At 37.7% G+C, this 21305-nt stretch overlaps 3 protein-coding genes and 1 pseudogene across 6 annotated transcripts; 1 reads left to right on the top strand and 3 right to left on the bottom strand.

Annotated features, from left to right (window-relative positions):
* Positions 1-60: 60 nt before the first annotated feature.
* Positions 61-6739, bottom strand: LOC111468081 (protein MEI2-like 2). 4 transcript variants are annotated; one of them, XM_023113133.1, is made up of 15 exons: positions 6433-6739; positions 5960-6300; positions 5797-5880; positions 5322-5362; positions 5031-5174; positions 4486-4940; positions 3714-3872; positions 3478-3594; positions 3142-3293; positions 2817-2908; positions 1744-2677; positions 1556-1640; positions 1403-1471; positions 1035-1214; positions 71-890 (listed from the first exon to the last, which is right to left on the bottom strand). In XM_023113133.1, exons 4-15 carry the CDS (start codon positions 5350-5352, stop codon positions 777-779), a joined length of 2532 nt encoding a protein of 843 aa, XP_022968901.1. In that variant the 5' UTR covers positions 5353-5362; positions 5797-5880; positions 5960-6300; positions 6433-6739; the 3' UTR covers positions 71-776. The 4 variants fall into 4 exon arrangements, 3 of the variants coding, with proteins under 3 accessions (XP_022968901.1, XP_022968900.1, XP_022968899.1); XR_002714706.1 differs by lacking the exons at positions 5797-5880; positions 5960-6300 and having other exon boundaries at positions 61-628; positions 713-890; XM_023113132.1 differs by lacking the exon at positions 5960-6300.
* A 2242-nt stretch (positions 6740-8981) lies between these two features.
* On the top strand, positions 8982-13270 carry LOC111468090 (annotated as a pseudogene).
* A 682-nt stretch (positions 13271-13952) lies between these two features.
* LOC111468093 (transcription factor PAR2-like) lies at positions 13953-14678 on the bottom strand. Its single transcript, XM_023113151.1, has one exon. The coding sequence runs from the start codon at positions 14584-14586 to the stop codon at positions 14245-14247; it is 342 nt and encodes a 113-aa protein (XP_022968919.1). The 5' UTR covers positions 14587-14678; the 3' UTR covers positions 13953-14244.
* Positions 14679-18937: 4259 nt separating this feature from the next.
* LOC111468092 (xyloglucan endotransglucosylase/hydrolase 2-like) lies at positions 18938-20518 on the bottom strand. Its single transcript, XM_023113149.1, has 3 exons — positions 20105-20518; positions 19834-20027; positions 18938-19750 (listed from the first exon to the last, which is right to left on the bottom strand). The coding sequence occupies exons 1-3, from the start codon at positions 20378-20380 to the stop codon at positions 19345-19347; spliced, it is 876 nt and encodes a 291-aa protein (XP_022968917.1). The 5' UTR covers positions 20381-20518; the 3' UTR covers positions 18938-19344.
* Between the last annotated feature and the right edge of the window lie 787 nt (positions 20519-21305).

The following is a 21305-nucleotide window of genomic DNA, read 5'->3' on the forward strand; positions in this document are numbered from 1 at the left end:
AAAAACAGAGGGCTAAGCATAAAATCTGCTAAAGCCGAATGAATATCTGAATAAACAATGTTTTACAATTATTCATCCATTCTGAATTGAAGCATTAAGAGACAAGTTACTATCCAGAGAGAGAGAGAGAGAGAGAGAGAGTTGAGGCCTCTTTTGGAATGTGCAGGTCTGAGTACAATTCTGTTTATTGAAGGATCCAAAAGAAAGACAGAGTACGAATTTACAATAATTAATTTGAGGCAACACCAATTCTGTTGACTACATGTTATCAACAACCTGACATATGGAAGGTCATCCTGGTGGCCTCCCCTCCCCATCTGTACACTTCTTGAACAGAAACTAAACCCTATAACCCACAGAATTTACCAACCAATATCAACAGGAACAACTCATATTTGCAACTGGACGACTTGAAACCCCCTATGAACAAACACAAAATGCAGACTCCTCTAATATAGACTCCACAGAAGAGATGATCACAAACAAGCTGGAAGCAACGCACGATGCTGCAGAGAGACTTATAGGCCAGTAGCCATGTGAATGATTCTCCTTATTTACCATGGTTAAATTACAATATGTTCCCTCTACCTACAACAAAAATGCTCTCTGCCTCCTTGTCTGCAATACCCTTCATGAAAAATAATGATCAAAGTAAAATATTCATCAATCATAAATACTCCCTCAGTTTCACTTAGTTTTACCATATTAATACCTATCCAACAGTTAGTTTTCCCAGCCTTTTCAATCTTTAGGCTTGGAAAATGAACCAACATAAGTTAATTTTCTGGTTTTTCATCTGGGTGGCCCTTTGGGCTGTCCAATGAGTCCCCTAAATATGATCCATCTGGCTGACGAATGCATATGTTCAGGTTGCTTGAGAGGAGAATATCCTGGATTTGTGATAAACAAGATATTGAGTCAGTCATCGGCAATGATAGTGTGCTTCTCTTGACACTTTCAGCCGAGTAAAGAAAAATATAGAAGTACGGCACATGTGAACAATAATAATTAGGATGTGGTTCAAAACATATCACCTGATCACCAATCTCTTGGCCTTCAGATCGAAAGAGAATTGGCCGGCATCGCTTGTCCTCATTCATTAGGCTCGAGTTTTGGAAGTGTGTTACTAGAGCAGTCTTGCCCTGAATTCGAGCATAAGCTAGTGAAGCTACTTTTTCACTATTGAACTTTTCCCACTTCTTACCATTGAATGCCTGGTAAGAAACTCCATTATAAGCAAGAGCTCTAGAGAGAAGGATTCTTATAGTTCTTAAGATTTGAACACCAAATTTTGACATGAAGATATATATTATAGAAGTAAAGAAAAGCTAAATTCAGATGATAAGAAATGAAAACATATCAGATAAATGTGTTGCTCATTAAAACACAAACCGAGACATACCTCATAGAAAGGAATGATATGTGAGGGAGACACCATATTGATGAAAGCATAGCCGACATTACACTTATTCTGAAACAACAAATTAAACCATGATTACAAGTCAGAATCATAGGATCTTTGGTCATATTAATACATCTAGAAAACAAACGCTACCTTGAAGTCAATGGGCAAGTATAGGAAATCATAAGCACCGCGGTGATTTTCATCAATAGCAGCCAAAAGCATCTTTGATGTGTACCTATAGCAATAAATAAATATACGTTTATGAAAAGGAACACAGGATATAATCAATGTGAAACTTAAACTGCTAGTCTTAAATAATAAATCAAGTAGGTTCTTACTTATTGGGGATGTTTTTTATCATTAGTGTGGTCCTAGTATCTTCCCCACTAACAATTTTGTCCAAATCAAGCTGATACTGCTTCTTGCTTTCGACTTGGTTCCCAACATTCTCCACTCGCCTACTACGACCACGTTCCAATCCATCAGTGCTCACAACACCAGACCCAGGAAAGGAGCCATTGCCATAGTAAAGAGGGCCTTGTCTGGGCAAAGACATCATTCTAAAGTTGGGAGAGCCATTTTCAACCATATTTGTTGGAAGTCCAAGACCACCAGTCATAGCCACTCGTGTACTCATGTTCATGAAATTACCATTGTGGCGACTTAAACTTGTGCTCCCTAGTGCACCTGGACTCATGAAGGATGTTTCTGGTGACTCTGGGAAATAACCAAAAGGCTTATCGAGAGGAATACCGGATGGAGCAGATCCCACGTGATGGTGATGTGAACCAAGCAAAGAACCATGGTGTCTAACATATGGAAAACCTTGTCCTTGCCCATTAGAAGTAAATGGCTGTCCCGCAGATGGTGTTGGCCAGGCTGAAGAACTGGAACGTTCAGCATAGGGAGTTGGGCTTCCCCATAGGAACTGAGGACCAGATAATGTCCCAATACTGGATGAATTGGAATTCAAGTCAGCAATAGATGATGTAGATCCAGCATTTGAGCTAAATTTGTTGTCAGGGAAGGATTGATGATGATGGTAGGCTGTTCCTTGCATCAATGTGGAATTGGTAAACACTTGGCTCACATGATTAACCCTTCCTTGGTCCTTTCCAATTGGTGCTATTCTTGGAGAGTTTGACAGATTAGGAGGAAGAATTGAAGCCAAGCCAGACAAATGACTGCTGTTTATGGGGCTCAGGCTTCCCAGACCAGGGGACTTGCTAAAAGAATTATGTTCCACAGGACTGCCAATATGTGACCAGTTACCTACCATAGAGTCTTTCCAATGTTAACGAGTACATTCAAAATCAATGATACAGAGAAGAATGTCTGTCCAATACGCTGAGATATTGTAGACAATCATAAATATACTCAGGATTCAAGAAAATTGGAACAAGATAATCACCTGGAGGTGAATTGGTCACTGGCGAACCAACCTGATGACGAAAAGTTCGAGCATCATCTTGTTCCAGCTCTTGACTTAGTTGTTGCATTAAGCTATATGAATGATAAGAAAATGTCAGTTTATAAGTAAACACAACATTTAAAGCATGAATAATACTTCCAGAACCAAACTGTAAAATAGACACAAATGCCAAAAGGTATAAAGACTAGTAAGTTAATCCATGGAAACGATGAAAACAAATCATCATATAGTAATTATATTGTGTAAGCCTATAAAAAAATTAGCTCAGATATGTGTGTACAAGTGGCTGGCATAAGGAGCTTACTTCCTACGTGCCCCTCCAGGACGGCTTGGTTCAAGCTTTATTCGCTTCCCTGCTATATCACTCCTATTTAAGGCCCTAAGAGCAGCCTCTGCTGCTCTAACGTCATAAAATTCTATGAACTTATGATGCCGCTTGTGAGGTGTCTCTCTAATCTGCAGTTTGAGGAAGGGAAGTTATACTTTTAGAAACTTAATGGCAGATATGTCTTCTTTAGGAAACAAATCATATGTGACATGCATCCTTGCAGACATGCACAAATCAAAGAACTAATTGGGGCAGCCTTTCTGCATACACGTGCCATTTTAGGAGTGCATATAATGGAAATTTAGAAAATACCTCCTTAACTTCTCCATAAGCCCCAAATATTCGACGAAGGTCATCATTTGAAACTGAGGCGTCCAAATTGAACACAACAAGAGTTCCCTGGTTAATATCCTTTTCTGAAGGGTTATCCTGGATATGGTCAAGCACCAGGTTTAAAGAATTATTGATCTTGATACCAATGTAATGAAAGAAGTTAGAGAACCAAGAAAGACCAACTGTATAACAAGAATGTCCATCTAAGTTCAAACCTTTGGTATTGAAAAATGAATGTCAAGTTTCCGTCGTCTCAAAGGCTTATTTTGCAATGCACGCATTGCAGTGCGAGCCGCCCGTATGTCATAATACGATATCATCACAAAACCCCTATGCTTGCATGCAGTGTATAAAGTTCTGATATCTCCATATTGCTGTAGAGATGGGGACAGTTAATGAACCAGGATTTGAAGTGTAATAAATACAACTGTGTCAGAACCTTACAGAATAAAATAAAGCAATGCATCAAATAGAACAGAAAGTAGTCTCATCAAAATACAGATATACTGGAAGGGGCTACATGGAAGCAATAACAACAAAAAACTGGTTTTCCATCCGGACAGTATCAGTCTTAATGCCACTAATCTGAGTTGCCGAGGATTCAATATTTTGAACCTCAATAGTCATTGAGCAATCTAAAGAGATAAATATACTCAAAATATGGAGGCTCCAGTCACTAACATGCTCATCACCAATCCCAAAGCCTGTCAAGTGCATGCTGATCTAAACACACAACATGCACCAAGTCCAGGGGCATAGACTGTAGGCAGCAAAATATCTTGGCACCCAAATAAAATTAATGAAAACTTGCACATAATTTTCCAGAATATCAAATAAAACAGACAGACATAAGGCGAAGAGGAGTATCAAAGGCAAATTAAAGAAAGTAAGCTAGATTAAGATGTTACCTCGCAGATATAAGGAAGTAACTGGCCAATGAAAATTTCCTTAGAAAATTTAAAGAAGCAACTCGTTAAATAATATTACCTCAAAGAGGGATCTTAACTCAGCATCCTCGACATTACTATTGATATTCCTTACAAACAGTGTCCTTGATGGATGTTCCCCATATGGATGCTCGCCAGCCACCGTTCCCACACCATTTGGCAGAGCATAGTGACTAACCATGCTTGCAGCAACACCGTCAGAAAGATTCAATTTTGACATACCTATACTGAGGTTCTCTTGTGGTTCGAAATCTAATTCCATTCCCCCTCCACTGCCAAATAGGTCATACTCTTCCAAATCTTCTAATTGACTGGGCAATCCACTTAAGTCAAAATCATCCATTAAACCACTGAAAAGCTCATCATCATCAGGAAGCAGGTTGTCTATTGCCTCTATTTCTACCTCTCCAAGAGGATCCTTAACGTCAGCTTTGGGGTCAAGTTCATTGGATAAGTCAGCACCATCAGATTGACAAAGCTCAGAATCAAAATCCACTGCACATTAGCAAGGCAAGACTTATTTCCCACATAAAAACTAAACAGATTGTCAATAATCAGAATGTTACAACAAACACTTGTACGTACATTTCTCATGTGGTAGGACTGGCAACGAACTCGAAAACAAGCTAACATCAGATGAAGCCTGAAAAGCGTCAGATCCGCGAGGAATTCCCCATGCACTACTTCCCACTTTTTTGGGAACAGTAACTAATAAATTTTTAGGTGGGCCTGCAAAACAAATGTTTGTTAATTATTCGAAAGGTCTGGTGTATAATTAAACCAGCATCGTAAAGACGTTAATCCAAATAATGAAAGAAATCAGTAGGCACTTACATGCTCTTAACCAGTTAGTCTTAGATGGATGAAAGAAATTACCTGATAGAGAATCTTCAGATTGTTGCTCCATTATGCACTTTCTGCCAAAGACAAAAAAAGTAAAACAGGCATATAAGTTAAGTCAACAAACACTTTGAAGCCTGTAAGTGTTTGAGAGCCAAGTACACCTATATCTATATGCAAAGAGAGAAACAGTAAGCATATTGCAAAAAGTATTCAAGAGCCAACAGTCAGATTTCTATTTCTCTTATGGCAGGGCACTAAGACAGAGTCCAATTGTAGAAGAGCATAATTACTATATCTGTATGGAATGTGATTAAATATTGTCAACATATTATAATTAAAAACCTAACTGAATTTTCATGGTCAACAAATATGCAAACTGGTAACACAATAGACGCGCAACATCAAAGATGCTTCTCTTTTCTTTTTATGGTAACCCGTGAAACAAATCTAGACCAACCCTTATCCGGAAAATGAAAACGAAAACGAAAACGAAAGGTTTATCTCTCACCCAATAAAACACAGAAGAAATCAAGCGCTTGACGTCGACCTTACTCAATAATGGGAAAACTACTCTATCATATCTCTCTTTTATCTACAAGGTTACATCACAAAATTAGTATGGTGAATAACATAACTGGAGGAAAGACTTGGAAAGATACAAGATAAACAACCAGTAACATATCCATATATGTAACAAAACATTATGCATGGTCTCTCCAGAATCTCACAGTCTTGGTAACAATCAATGGGTCCGTACAAAGTTACGCCAAAATGTTCCATGGAAAAATTAACACGCGATTAGATAAGTAAAACCAAAGAGAAAAGCTCGTGAGCTCGTAAATTCCACTATTTTACAGTCAAAGAAGTTCCAAACTAACATTCACGGTATGCAACCATCAAAAGAAGTGAATTTCAGCATACCCAAAATCACCAAAATGACTCCAACACGGTTTTCATCAATACCAAGCACTGTTAAAAGCATAATTGAAACCAATTTCCCAAATAGCACCAGCTAGAGTAGGCGATCAAATGCAAAGAAAAAGAAATTGAACGATATACAGTACACCCAGATTCAATAAACAAAAAACGAAATGAAATATGCACAAGTTATAGAAGCAAAGGGAGAAAGTAAAGCAACAAGTACCTCGAAACGAAGTTCGCTAACGAAAGGTCATCGAACGATGATTAGTATTGGTTTTGCAAGAGAGAGAGGATGAATATTTGGAGAATCGAGACGAGGTTTTGGGGTCGATCAAGAAATTAGATTAAAAAAAAAAAAATTAAAAAAGAGAGAGAGAGAGAGAGAGAGAGAAAAATCGAAAAGGATAAGAGTTTCCGTAGAAGCAGAGAAAATCCTTTCTTCTACTCTTCTACTTCCTGCAGTCTCGCCGGGAACCCAGATAGAAGAGATAGCGAGAGAAGGAAGGTGGGCAAAATTTTAGAAAGAGAAATCAAAACGGGGGCCAAAAAATAATTATACAAAAATAAATAAATAAATAAATTAAATTAAAGGAAAATGATTGGAAGAATGGAGGCAAGCACAGGGAAAAGGAAAAAAAATTATTAACTGGGTTTTTTTTTAGTTTTATTTTTAATATGAAATACCAAATTCAGCTGAATTTGAATCCCATTTGGCGTCCGTTGACACCTACGAATTTTAATTTCACTGCTTGCTTCCGTCCTCCGATTCTAAATTTTGCGTTTTTAATTATTTTTAATTCTGAACCAACAAAAATATATATTATTATTATTATTTCTTGGATAAATTCCCGCTGTTTTCTCTGACCTTGATTATGGATTGAATTTCGGGGGTGCCATCGGTTTGGATCCATTATGGGCCACGCGGCGGTAACTGGTTGGCCGGAAGCAATGAGTGGACGTCTCTTTTAGTTATCGACGAGCTCACGTGAGACTGGGCATAGCTGATTATTAGCTCCCATTGTGTTTTCGTATAGTGACGTGATCTTGCGTCGGTGGAAACGTGGGGAATCAGGAAATCAGCTGCTTCTGTTCGCAGGTTTTTACATTACAAACAAACCATTTAGATACTGCCACGTACTCTCCGATCAACTTTAGGAGTCTTGGTGATCATCATTCATCAAAAGTGGCGGTGGGCCCTCCCTTGTCTTCATGGGGCCCATCATTTCTTTTTGGGTAAACGTTCTGTTGTTTCAAAATAATCATAAATCTAAAAGAAAAAAAGAAAAACACAATAATTAAGGGTTATTGTTATTATTTTTTACAATTCCTATAAATATTTTTTGAAATAGAATTACTAAAATAAAAAAGTAGAGTAAAGAAAAAAACAAAGCCTAATGGGCTAATGCTTTATCTTTTCCTCTAGTTTTGGATGTACAGATTGTGACAGCCAGATATGAAATCATTATAATCCATCAATCTCTTTAAATATGATTTTTGGTGTAATTAATTGTGCGTATGGTCGTATGTAATTGAACAGCAGCACGTGTAATCGCTTTAATGAGCTTAATGGGCTGGGCCCACTAGGCGGAATCATAAATTTGAACTGGGCTGGAAAGTAGAAACAAAAAAAAGAAAAGGCCCACACTCTCCGAGATTGCGGAGTGTCAGTACCCACTCCTTAGTTCGGAGATGACCACGTCTGCGGCTACGAAAAGGAACACGTTAGGGCCCACGTAACCAAAATATCTACATCCAGACAAAACCCAAGAATATTTCATAGAAGACTTGCTGTATAGTTCGTGGTGGGTGTTGCCCAATTTAGTTCAGTATTACATTATTTATTTCAATAATATACAAAATATTAAAACAATCTCGTATAATTAGAGGGCGTGAGACTCCAATGGAATGGGATGTCTTCAAAAATCAAATGAAAATGTCTTCATGATATGAACTTCGATCGAAATTAAGGGTATTTTTGTAATTTTCAACATGCTCAACACAATTTGATCAGAAAAACCCAAAACTTGTATTTGGGCCTTCAAAGTTATAAAACCCCAAAACAAGTTAAAGAACAAAAATGGTTACTAAGAAGGTCTAAATATTAAAACAATTGGTGGAATAAGACCATTTCAACGCAAATATTAAAACAACCTTTCTTGCCCAACAAAACAATGCGAGCAACAAAGCTTGGTCTGAAAATCTCTCTATAGCGTGCGGTTTAAAGCCTTGAACAAAAATCGACGCATTACAGAATTCAATTTAATTATAACTATAACCGGGCAGAGGTGATTCAAAATAATAATAGACATAAATCATACCATAATTCCTTTAGTTTCGACCTAATTAAGGTCCAAGGTAATTGAACTCAAAATTTGTGCCAAATTTGTTAATAAATGTAAATATTAATATAATTTTCATACTATATTATAAATTTATGATTTATTATTTATTTATTTATTTATTTATTTTGCTTGAAATAGATGCAACCGAATTATTGAGGGGAGAAGGGTTTTAGAAAGTGACCCACCGTATCGTCCTTACCATTGAATGCCAAGTTGCTCACGTGCTATGTCGATTGACCTGCTGAATCGATACCTCAAATCCTTTCAAATTTTGAGGATTTAGGTTAAATTATAAACTACTGGTAAGTAATCTCCACAAATAAATTCTATATCACTCTCCTTTTCAATCTTAATTGAATGCGATTTTAAAAACATTTATGACTTGGAAGATGTACATTTATTTTTATTTTTCGGGGTTGGAGTATCACCATTTTCCGATTCCATCGAAAATTTGGATTCTGTTGGACGAAGATTGCTGATTTCTCTGATCTCTGTTCCCCAAATTATACAGTCCTCTTGGTATTACCACCCTCCATCCATCCTTATCCATACGAATCTACGAACTGAGAGGAAATAAACAGATGCCGATTGAAATAGAAAAAGAAAAGGATTGAAAAATCCAAAGCAAGGAAGAGGGTCTCCTAGATTTCTGCTCTTTTACTTCAAATTATCTTGTTTATATATCCACTCTACAGCCTTAGGCCTTCCTTCCCTCTCCCCAACTCTCTTTTCTGCTCGCCTTCTCCTGTTAGCCGCCTGTAGATCTCCGATTTTGGTTTCCCCGACTGATTCTTCATCGTTGAGCAATTGGGTTTAGGGCATTCATCGAGTAGGAATGCAAAAAGTTTGTATGCTCCATCTGATTTTGGTTACTTTATGGTAGCTGGTGGTGCCGGTTGTTCCGGTTTGGTGATTGGGTTTTTGGGATTGCAGGTGGGGAAGTGTATGAGGGATTTGATTTGGGTAATTTTATTATGTTCCGTGGAGGATTCGGGAAGGAGCATACGGAGGGATTGTGGGTTTGTGATCCGGAGCAGGAGTAGATGGGGCAAATGTGGTTGAGTCTTCTTTTAGTTGGTTAAGAATTCGAGTTTTCTATTTTGGTGCTCAACTGGATATCAGATTTCGTGTTCATTGTTGTTCTTGAAGCTGGGTTTCAGAGTTCGGGGAAATGCAGACCGATCACCGTAAGAAGGTGAAGTTTGGTATCTCATTGTTATTATCTTACTCACAACCTTCTCTAATACCGTACATCTTTTTCCCCAAAAGTTATATGAGTGCTCCTGTCTGATGCAAACAAATGTATGGCATATTGGTGGAAGAATATGACAATTTCGACACTAATTTGAAATGAAAATTGCAAATTATAAGAGTTTATATATTGGGGTTTGATTAAAGAGATAGATCATGTATGTGAAACGTGACTTTGATGATCGTACTTTTATTGAATTCATTTGGATGTCATTTCTTGATCCTTACTTTTGCTCGTAGTGAATTCCATACCGTTTATTGATGTCCCTTTGAAAGCTATACCAAAATTATTGAACGCCTCTAGGCTTTTTCCTGGTTATGAATGTCCTGTATGTTTAATGTTTATGAGTACCACGTTTCGTAATGTAGATAGATTTTTGTATGACAGAATTCTGCAGAATTGGACTTTTTCTCTGAATATGGAGATGCCAACAGATTCAAAATCCAGGAAGTTATTGGAAAGGGGAGGTATGGTGTGGTTTGTTCAGCTGTTGACACTCTCACAAATGAAAAAGTGGCAATAAAGAAGATGCATGATATTTTTGAACATGTATCTGATGCTGCTCGGATTCTTCGTGAGATAAAGCTACTCAGACTTCTACGACATCCCGATATTGTCGAAATCAAACACATTATGTTACCACCTTCTCGCAGGGGTTTCAAAGATATTTTTGTTGTGTTCGAGTTGATGGAATCAGATTTAAAAAAAGAGCACTATCAATTTTTTCTTTACCAGCTACTCCGTGCACTGAAATATATTCACACAGGTGCTTGGATATTGCGTTGCATAAACACTCTACCTTACTGTATACTTTTTGGGGAGATGGGGTGTTTTGTTTCTCTCATGTTATTGCATTTAGGCTTCTGATGGTTACCCTTTCCTTTTGTCATATTCTTTTTATAATGTTTTTGGTGGAGGTTTACTGCCTGGAGTTGCCTGATTCTGATCTACATTGTTGCAGCAAATGTTTACCATCGGGATTTAAAACCAAAGAATATATTGGCAAATGCAAATTGCAAACTCAAAGTTTGTGATTTTGGATTGGCTAGAGTTGCTTTCAGCGACACCCCGACAACAATATTTTGGACGGTAGGCCAATCAATATAGAAATTCTGGATGTATATGTAGACAGCAAAGCTTATAGCGTGTGACGGTACTTGCAGGACTATGTTTCTACCAGATGGTATAGGGCTCCAGAGCTATGTGGTTCTTTCTTCTCTAAGGTTTGTTTGATGTCATTTCTTGAACATAGTCTACAGAACATTCTTACAATCTTAACTTTGCTAATTTCATATGACGTTTTCCACACAAGTAAACCGGGTAATCTTGAATCTCAAATAATCTAAGAACCTAAATGAAGTGAGTTAAATAGATCTTAGTTATAACCCCATTGTAGGGATGAGATTAATCGATTCACTCTCCTTCTGTGTAATGAAATTTTGGTTTAATTGTTTTAGTTATTGAATGGTTTATTGATTTAGGCTACACCACTCACGATTGACAGTTCTATCATTTTTCTTTTCATTAATGATGTTCCATTTTGTTCTTCTGGGTCTGATTTCTATTTTTTGACTGGATATAGTATACTCCTGCCATTGAGATTTGGAGTATTGGCTGCATATTTGCTAAAGTACTGACCGGAAAACCACTTTTTCCTGGTAAAAATATTGTTCACCAACTTGATTTGATGACAGATCTCCTTGGAACGCCTTCGTTAGATACCATTTCTCGGGCAAGTTGCATTATATTATGTATAGTTGGGGAGCAGTCTTGATCTTTTGAGAGAGAATTTCCTAACCATCACCTTTCAAATGTGTTCCCATAGGTAAGAAATGAAAAGGCTAGGAGGTACTTAACTAGTATGAGGAAGAAGCAGCCCATACCCTTTTCACAGAAGTTCCCAAATGTGGATTCCTCTAGCCCTGCAATTACTACGACGATTGCTTGCATTTGATCCAAAGGATCGACCTACTGCCGAAGAGGTCTGCTTATTATTTCAATGCTACCTTTGTTATGTACTCTTGCATTTATTTATCTAGTGCTTTGAAATCTTGAAGTAGTCTGGTTGAAAACATTGCATATGCCATCAGGCATTGGCAGATCCTTACTTTAAGGGGCTGGCAAAGGTTGAGAGGGAACCTTCTTGCCAGCCAATCTCTAAGGTGGAGTTTGAATTCGAGAGGAGAAAGGTCACGAAGGACGACATTCGCGAGCTGATATTCCTCGAGATACTAGAATACCATCCTCAACTGCTGAAAGACTACTTAAATGGAACTGAGAGATCAAATTTTCTTTATCCAAGGTCATTAAATGCCTTTTTCTAATTCAATTTCCAAATGATAATAAGTCCATTCCTGACACTGCTCATCTGGTCCATATTTCTGCTTGCATAGTGCACTTGATCAGTTCAAAAGGCAATTTGCTCATCTTGAAGATAATGGAGGTAAAAGTGGACCAGTTTATCCTCTTGAAAGAAAGCATGCATCTCTTCCTAGGTAAACTACGCTTTAAGATATGCTTCAAATGTCCAATTATGATGATATACTTATATTTCCAATCTGTCGATGCTACCAGGTCTTCAGTACAATCAAATACCATTCCTCCTAAGCCAACATCAAATATTGTTTCCTTTGAAGATCGATATGCACCAGCAGCCTCATACAGCAGCCAGAAGAGGATTGCTGCTACTCAAGGTCTTTTCTGAGTTCCATCCTATCATTTGTTTTGCCGACTTGTATTTCAATCCACCTGTTCTAACTTTGTATCTGTGTTTAGCCAAGCCTGGAAGAATTTCGGGCCCCCGGTCATGCCATACGATAGCGGTGGAAGTATCGTTAAAGATGCTTACGACCCAAGAATGTTAATTAGAAGTGCCCTCCCTTCTCATGCTATCCATCCCACATACTATTACCAACAATCTTGTGGCCAAAATGAAGGAAGAACAGCATCAGGGGCTGAGCAGGACACTTCCTTGCAATGTAAACAATCCCCTCAATGTGGAATGGCTGCCAAGTTAGCAGCAGATACAGCTGCTACTGGTGCTTTCTCAAATCCTTTCTTTATGGCACGAGTAGGCATCCCCAAGGCGGGAAACAATGACTGTGCTGCTGCACGTTTGCAGGTAAATGCTCAATATGATGCCGGAGCCATTGCTGGGCACCACCCGTAGAAACGCAGGTGCAGTTGAGTATGGTATGGCAAGAATGTATTAGAGAAGCTATCTGATTGAACTTTAGTTCCATGTGTGTGGAGGGTTCTACAGCTTTTTACGAGTTCGTTTGGAGTTGGATGTACTAAAAGAACGATGTTGGCCTCGAATTTGCTTGAATAGTATGAAGGAACAATCAAGCTTCTTGTATTTAGTTGGGAAAAAAAAGAATCAATGCTTCTGATTGCTTCAGTTTTCGAACTTGGCCATTATTTGCAGTAGAGTTTTGAATTATAGAAGAAAAGTTTTTAATAGTTCATTTATTGAATCTCTTTATAAGCTTTGAACTGTGACAGGCTTTCGTGACATTATTTGAGCTGTGTGTTTCAGACTTGGAAACTCACTATCACCATATTGGCCCTTGAAGAGGAAACTGGGATATTATTGAATGATGGTTCAAACAAATAAAAGACGGTCCCACAGGCCACAATCTCATCAATCTTTAACGAAAACCCATATACAATTTTCTTATTAGCATGTTGGATTGGCATTAATGAAGAAAAATGTCAATGGAATTCAAACTTTTCGTTAGGATTAATTTTTGGAATGATAAAAGATAACGATCGTCCAAAAAAGTAATTGAAAGCAGTAACATAATTACCCAAAATAGAAAAGAAACTTTAAAAGGAAATAAAAGCCCGAGTCAATAGCTGGATAGATAACGCAATGTGTTCAATATATTTATAAACAAGAATAAAATCCGTGCTATTATCGAATGTATTTTTTCTAATCAGAATTAATATACTTCCAAAAATATGAACAAAGATGGTTTTTGATCAATGATTTATCCAAAAGTTAAGGCTTAAATCATGAGTTAATCTAGATTTGGAATCATTTGGAAATCCACTTTGTTACCTGTTACAAGAATACTAGGAAAAGTAAGCGATTCCTTCGCTATGGAAACCTCTGCCAAGAACCAGATTAATGAAACTGCGTAATCACATTCTTGAACTCTCACCCCAATCTGTTATGATTTTCTATTCATTAAAAAGCTACACAGATTTACCAGCAAGTAGTATGAAAGATGATGATGATGATGATGATGATGATGATGATGATGATAAACAAGGGAAAAGGATTCGAAATCCTGGTTCCAACTAACAGAGAAAAGATGGAGCGACTGAGAATCAAACGCCCGATCGATCTTTCCTCACATGGAAAAGAAAAAATAATAAACCGAATGAAAGAAGAAGAAGAAAAAAAAAAATCAAAATCAGAAGTAACTCATCTTCTTCAACCTCCGCACTCGCTTTTCTCCTTCTCCAAGCTCTCAAAAAAGGTCGAGAGAGCTCTCATGGCCTTCACTTGATGCTGCAAGTTCATTATATACTCCGCCGTCTGTTCAAACAACTTGTCGACTCCAAGCGATTCACCTCCCGGTACAATACTCTGCAATGCGCGAATCTTCCGTTCGACGACCTCCTTCTCATCAGGTTCTCCAGAGGCAAAAACAGCGCCGTTTCGGTGAATCTTCTTGGCATTGCAGGTAGCCGGTACTTTCCTCCGGCTACGGCGACGGTGTTTCTGACGAGAAGCGGTGGTTAGGTTGAGAGTTTGAAATTGAGGTTTGTCCATGGCGGAGAGGTAGAGAGAGAGAGAGAGAGAGAGAGAGAGAGAGAGAGAGAAGGAATAGAAGAAGAGGAAGGGGCGTGTGAATGGGTACGAATAAGGGGAAGGAGGAGGGAGTTAAATTATTGTTGAGCTCTGGAAATGTCAATGCCAACGAAGCTATGGCCCACCATTTTTGGGGTTATCCCGACACCTCTGGTTTTGGATTTTACTGCCCCTTCAAACGCCGCTTCGCGACTCAACCTTCTTCCTTCCGCTCCCACCTTATGCATATTACTCGGAAGCCAAATCGCATATTCTATATCAAATCATTCCCGCCCACTCTATCAACCCCAAAACTTTATTTTCTGTTCATTTATTTTTTACCATAACAAGTTTCATTTTAATTTCACAAAATTAAAAAAACATGGCAGCATACTATTGGGCCATGTGGTTGGTTTGCAAATGTGGTGCAACCCAGCTAGCAACCAAATCTTATATGAATTATGATTCAAAACTATTTTCAATTTGGGCATTTATACTTTTAATTTTTGTTTTACTTTGGTCTTCATACATTAAAAAAGGTGACAATTTTGTTTCATATTCGTAACAACCTGAACTTTTAGTTTCAGAAATACAAAATTAAATTTAAATCTGAAATAAAATTTTAAAAAAATCCACTAATGGCTTCACGTTTTTTTATTTTATTTTTGGAGTTTAAAGTGGGAATTCCCATTAAAAAAAAAAAAGAAAAAGAAAAAGGGAAATAGAGAGAGAGCCACGCGCAGAGGGAAAGGAGTGAGGAGCGTGGAGATTGGGAGAGGGAAAATGGGCCCACGAAAAGAATGAAAAATAAAAGAAGGAGAGAAAGCACATGTGATCACATGATTTTCTCGAAGCCAACACCGCCCATGTGCCTCCCCACTCTCTTCATCCTATGATCTATATGACTAGCCTTGGCATGGTCGCCACGTGGCGCTAATCAGTAGCCCCACCACCTTCACCTTGAGCCCCCAAATTTTCAATTTTGAATTTCTCTATCTTAATTAATTAGTAATCCCAATTCATACAACATTGCCTTACCACAAATAAATAAATAAATAAATAAATACAATCTCTTATTCTTATCCATTCCCTATAATAATTTCTAAAATTAAATTTTAAATCCCACTAATTATTCTATTTTGTTACCTATTTTATTTAATTTGATTTTTTCAACCTTTTCTAAAGATTAATCAAGTTAAAATTAATTTAAATCTACGAAAGTTAGAAAAAATATATAATTGAATAATGAAATGATTAGAATGGGTATGATATAGTGGTGGTGATGCTTCCAAGAAGGAAACAAAGAAAGGGGCATTGGGCATTGGGATTGGGAGAGAGATTTGGTTGTGTTGGGCATATGGGGCTCCATGTGATCAGAGCCACCTCATGTCTTTTCTTTTCTCTCTCTCTTCCTCTTCCTCTTCCTCTTCTTCGTTTTCTGGGCATCCAAACACTCCCTGTTCCCCTATTTTTAACCTTTTCCAATCTTGTTTTTAGTATTTGACCCATAACCCACCATCCGTACTTATTATTGGTACCCATTTTTTCATTACAACAATAAATAAATCACACCAAAGATCTTCATTTTTACCTAACTCCAACACCCCTATAATTCCAGATCGTCCAACTTTATAGATATATATATATATATATAATTTTAGATCTCAAATTTACCTTTCAATTCATTACACGCCTGCTTTTAAAAGTACTTCAAAAAAGTGTCTAATTACTCCACATAATTTCCTATCTCTACGTCTTCAACTCTAGATTTACTTGGTTTATTTTGATCACTTTTGTGTACTTTTTGATAGAGTTAAAACCGACACATTACTTTAAGCTTTTTGCAAGCCATGGACGAGCCTCTTTCCTTCTTCGGGGGCTGTGTGGAATAATGATTGAGCCATAAAGAAAAAGGCATGATCAGCCCCAGCGGGATTTGAGCCTAGGCAACGGGTCGGTCGGCGCTTACTCAAGTATAATTAATCACGTTTAATTAGAGACTAAACGTGGATGGATTGTACATAAAGTGGGGCCGGTGGTGAATATTATCGATGTGGGAGAGGAAAGTATGCGTGTTTGAAGGGGCAAAGAAGTAGGGAGAAAAATTGAATGATGATGGGCAGTGGTACACATGCAATGCATTTATGTTCCCACCCGCACCCAATAAATAATCCGAATCCAGGAATTGTCGCTCTGCTCACCGTCTTCTCGGTCGACATGTCGTCACTGACTGCCAAACCCAACTTCCATTTTTCCCTTTCCACCATTCTCTCAATTCTGCTATTGTCTCTCTTCCTGCCTTCCATGCGGAAACCATTCTCCGACACAAAATCAAACCAAAAGTAAACATGAAAGTAACCACAGAATTACGCTGTTTTTTTTTTTTTTTTTTTTAAAAAAAGTAATTTTAAATATGACGCAATAAAATCAGTTTCAGTGATAGAAAAACTTTAGTTTAGGACTGTAAAATTAAACATTAAAATAATAAAAATATAATTTTAACTATTTTCAAATCAGTTTTTGGTAGTCTCTTCCGCTTTCTTGAATGACCATACTGCTTTGGGCTCCCGCTTGGGTTTTCCAATTTCCGGCCCATTTAAAGCCCAATACAATCTTTTTTTTATTTTATTTTTATTGAGAATAAATATTCAAAAAATTCATTACAATTAGTACAAGCCTGACTCTAGCAACTCTGCTTTTGAATGTCTCATTGTAATGGAGATGTATTTGTTACTTATAAATTTACGATCATCCTCTTAATTAGCCAACGTGGAATTCCCTCCCAACAATTCTCAACAATTAGTAATAAAGTGACACGATTTGTTGCTAGTAGATGGTAGTGGTGGTCAATGAAGATGGTTGCTGACTAAATCCGATGGTAGAAGGAGGTAGTTGTTGGTTGAGATGGTTGGCAACAATGGACGATAGTGACCACGAGGAAGTAAAAAAAGTGTGAGATATTTTGGTAATTTTATTTATGTATGATGAAATTTGAATCCCGAATTAAATTAATATCCCTTTCCCATACCTACAAGATTAATTATGTGTGAGATTTATATATGAAATTTGATTTTCTGGCTATGTAATATGTGACTTTATCAATTCAACCAATCCTAACTTAACTTAACCATACAAGTAATATTGAATAATTATTAAATTATTTACTTAAGTGGCTCGAACTCCCAACTTCGATGTTTTTATGAATTAGAACAGGGAAACGAAGAAGGATACGGATCTTGGAGGCAGGGATCGGTGAGTTGAGGAGAAAGAAGGATAGTGCAAACGATAAATTTCTTGACTGAGTAATGACATTTGAAGCCAGTCGATCGACAGCAGCAGCACGCGATGCGGTGGTACGAGACGATATAGCATCGGTGATGAGCGTTGGAGGAAAAGTGAATGTAAGCTCAAGAAGATGAAGACGACGTTGATACAGGATCAGGAGGAGGAAAACGCGGTGAATTTGAGAAGAGAGTTGAATGTAGAGAAGCGATGGAAGAATCGGTCAATGTGAAGAATAATGCAAGTTTGAAGGAAAAGAAAAAGATGAGATATCTCCAGAAGAGTAACGAGGACAACTTCCAGCAAAAGTAAGGCGTCTAATCTCTTGAAGATGGAAAATTTTCAGAAAAGAAGGAAAAGAATGGAGTGGTGAACTGGAAAGCTGTTGGAACATATAGTGAAGATCAAGGAGTACAAAAGTGAAAAGCGACCTTTGAGGCTGGATGAACCTCGAGGAGCTCTGCAGGTACGTTTCTTCATGAGATGATTTTTTCACTATCAAGTATGCTTATAGGTTTATAGCTTCTTCTTTTAATTGGAGTTTTTGAGCATTTCTAGTTATTTTTCATCCTACAGTTTCCTTTGATGATGTGATCGGATATCCTGCAATTACACACTATAATATAAGGTGTTCGAGAAAAAGAAAAAAAAAAAAAATAAGGATAAACATTAAGAAACTTGGTATGATTTTATATGTTCTGAAGTTTTAATGACTTGCTTGAAACTGTTCTTTCATGCTGAACAGAATTAATCTCCTATGTTCGTGAGGAAACGAATATGAGTGAATTGGAAAATAACAAAGTTGCATGATAACCTTGAAGTTCAATTCTAATGAACATTGTGATTATCCTTTTCTTCTAAAATTCTAAAATCTTAGGTCAACAACGCCAATTCCCCAAACAGTCCTCAATAAATACAGAACTGAAACGTGAGCTCCGGGGGGGAGGGAATTTTGTACCTTGTTTTTCCAATGAAAAGACGTAGGCTTATTTCCTTGGATAGTTTGATAACTTGTACCGATTGCCAATAGTGATGTTCAAATTTGTATCGCTTTTTTTTTTTTTTTTTTCTCCCTTCCAAAGCCATTGGGCAGGATACCCCTGTCTTAAGCATTTTCCAAATCACATATGGACTAGAGGTCTTCGGTTTTTGATTAGTCTGCACATTTGCGGGTATTAAAATCATTGTTGGTTGTTGGTGTCTGATAATGAGGAAGCGAGAGAATCCATGCATTTGTGCGTGGAAATGCATGGATTGAGGAATTGGTACTAATAAAAATCAAGAGTGAAAAGAACAATGGGATTTTATTTGTTCATTATATGCAAAAAACATATAAATAAATAAATAAATAACTAAAATAAAAGAATAAAGAATTACGTTTACGGACTTAGAAATGATGATCCGAGAAATAGGAACCAGAAAACAATCATGGACTGTCTCGAGATGGCTTGCAATCTATCACAGAAACCTTGAGCGCTTGCATTCAGCTGAAACACCTTGAGGAAATCTTTTAAAGTCGGTGCAGTAATTGTAAATCATGTATTTGGACTGCACCCATCGCATTCTATTTCTAGTCTTAGCATCTAATACTAAATTCTGTTTTCCACCTTGCATGGAATTGGTAAACTTGGAGCCGCAAGATGATGACCCAGATGACACGACACATGCATTGACATTGATATTTCTATACGATGCAGTGAAAGGGGCCTTTGTCCAATCGGTCTTCACTAGTCCTCCTCTTGTTGCCCAGTCGTCTGCATTCCATAGAGTTGAATAAACTCTCATGGGTTGGCTTTTTGGGTATGGAATGCCAATTGTTTCCCAATTTCTGAACACCCTTATGGGAATGTTATCTACCAAAAACCTGAAAAAGAACAAAGCTTTTGTTACGGAACGGGAAACCAAGTTTTATAGAACTTCACATTTAAGACTTGAACTAACACTTACTTGATGCTTTCAGGACTCCAGTCGATGGAGTATGTGTGAAACGTCTTTGTTGGATCAAACCAAAGGTGAAACTGCTGTTCCCTGTTTCCTTTTCCTTGTGTGTACACATTGGTGTGAAGTGTGTATGGATCTCCAGATGAATTGCCTAAGAATTCGAAGTCAATCTCATCGTGTCCTGGGCCTTGAGAAGACAACTGCACGAGAAAAGATTGAGTTAGATAGGTTTACTGGGGGAAATTAAATTTGAGTGCGAGTTCATGTTGAAACTTACATAAAAGGTGGTAACGGTGCCAGCAGAGTTTCCAGGCACCAACTTGATTTGGATGTCAAACCTTCCAAATAGGTACTCCTTCTTGGATTGAAAACCAGACCCTGATCCTTTGTCAAGCGAGAGGGTGAGGTGTCGGCCTCCATCGTATATATTGGCGCGTGGACCACCAAAAGTGATGTCGACCTCTTGGAGAAAGTTTCCAGCAGCTGCGGTCATTACTGAAGCCATGAATAATGAAAGTGCAAGCATTGTTGATGCTTTGTGAGACGAAGACATGCTTTGCTTTGGACAAAATTGAATGGAAACGAATTGTAGAGAGGTCTATGTAAACAGAGACGAAGGGAAGATGGTGAATGGTGATGCTGGAATAGAAGTTGTGAAGCCCTTATATAAGAAAATTCAGCAATCGCTAATTCTACTATAAAAAAAAAGTGCCAGAGCCTTTTGTGCTGGCGAAATTTATTAGCCACAATGGAGTGGGATACGTTTATGATAGATAGATTTGAGAGTCACGGAAGGAGCAGTGGGAACCAGAAAAAGCACTTCTTTATTGCTGAATTGTGAAACTTCCGAGCATTGCATGGTCTTGAAAGTTGAACTTGACGCTGAAATCATAGAGCGTCAATAATCCACTTGCGTTCGTCAGAACGAAGGAAAAAACAAACGGTATAAAGAAATTCCTCCATGCGCGTGACAGAGAGGATTTGTCAACTGGATCTGTGTTAGCTGGCATCTGGCAAGCATTTATGGTTGGCATAAACAGGTAATCAAATGCACCAATACGCGTTTGAAGTTTAAATTTTTACAGCCCGCCTCTCTAATATCACCTTCCTAAGCTGCAGCCTGTGGTAATCGAGACGCTGGAATCTTTTCTTGCAAAGCGACCATCAACCCGGTTTATATTTGGAAGGTATGCCATCTTATGACAACTAAGGAATGATGGTTCTCGATGACGTGGATTAATTAAATTCAATCAAACTATATTTGTTGGACAAATGCTCAATTGTTAATTTCGAAAAATGCCAGTAAGGGCATTGGTTTGGTATTGGCTTTAGTAACTTTGATGAATTATATTTAGTTATTATGACTTAAATTTATTTTCTGTAAACTTTATTATTTACTGGCAACTGTGAGTTGAACTGCAAGTCTAATCCAAGGTGGTTGGTGCCAAATATCCTTGGTTAGTTGATCATATTAGGAG

The sequence above is a fragment of the Cucurbita maxima genome, unplaced genomic scaffold (genome assembly GCF_002738345.1).
Source record: "Cucurbita maxima cultivar Rimu unplaced genomic scaffold, Cmax_1.0 Cma_Scf00036, whole genome shotgun sequence".
NCBI lineage: Eukaryota > Viridiplantae > Streptophyta > Magnoliopsida > Cucurbitales > Cucurbitaceae > Cucurbita > Cucurbita maxima.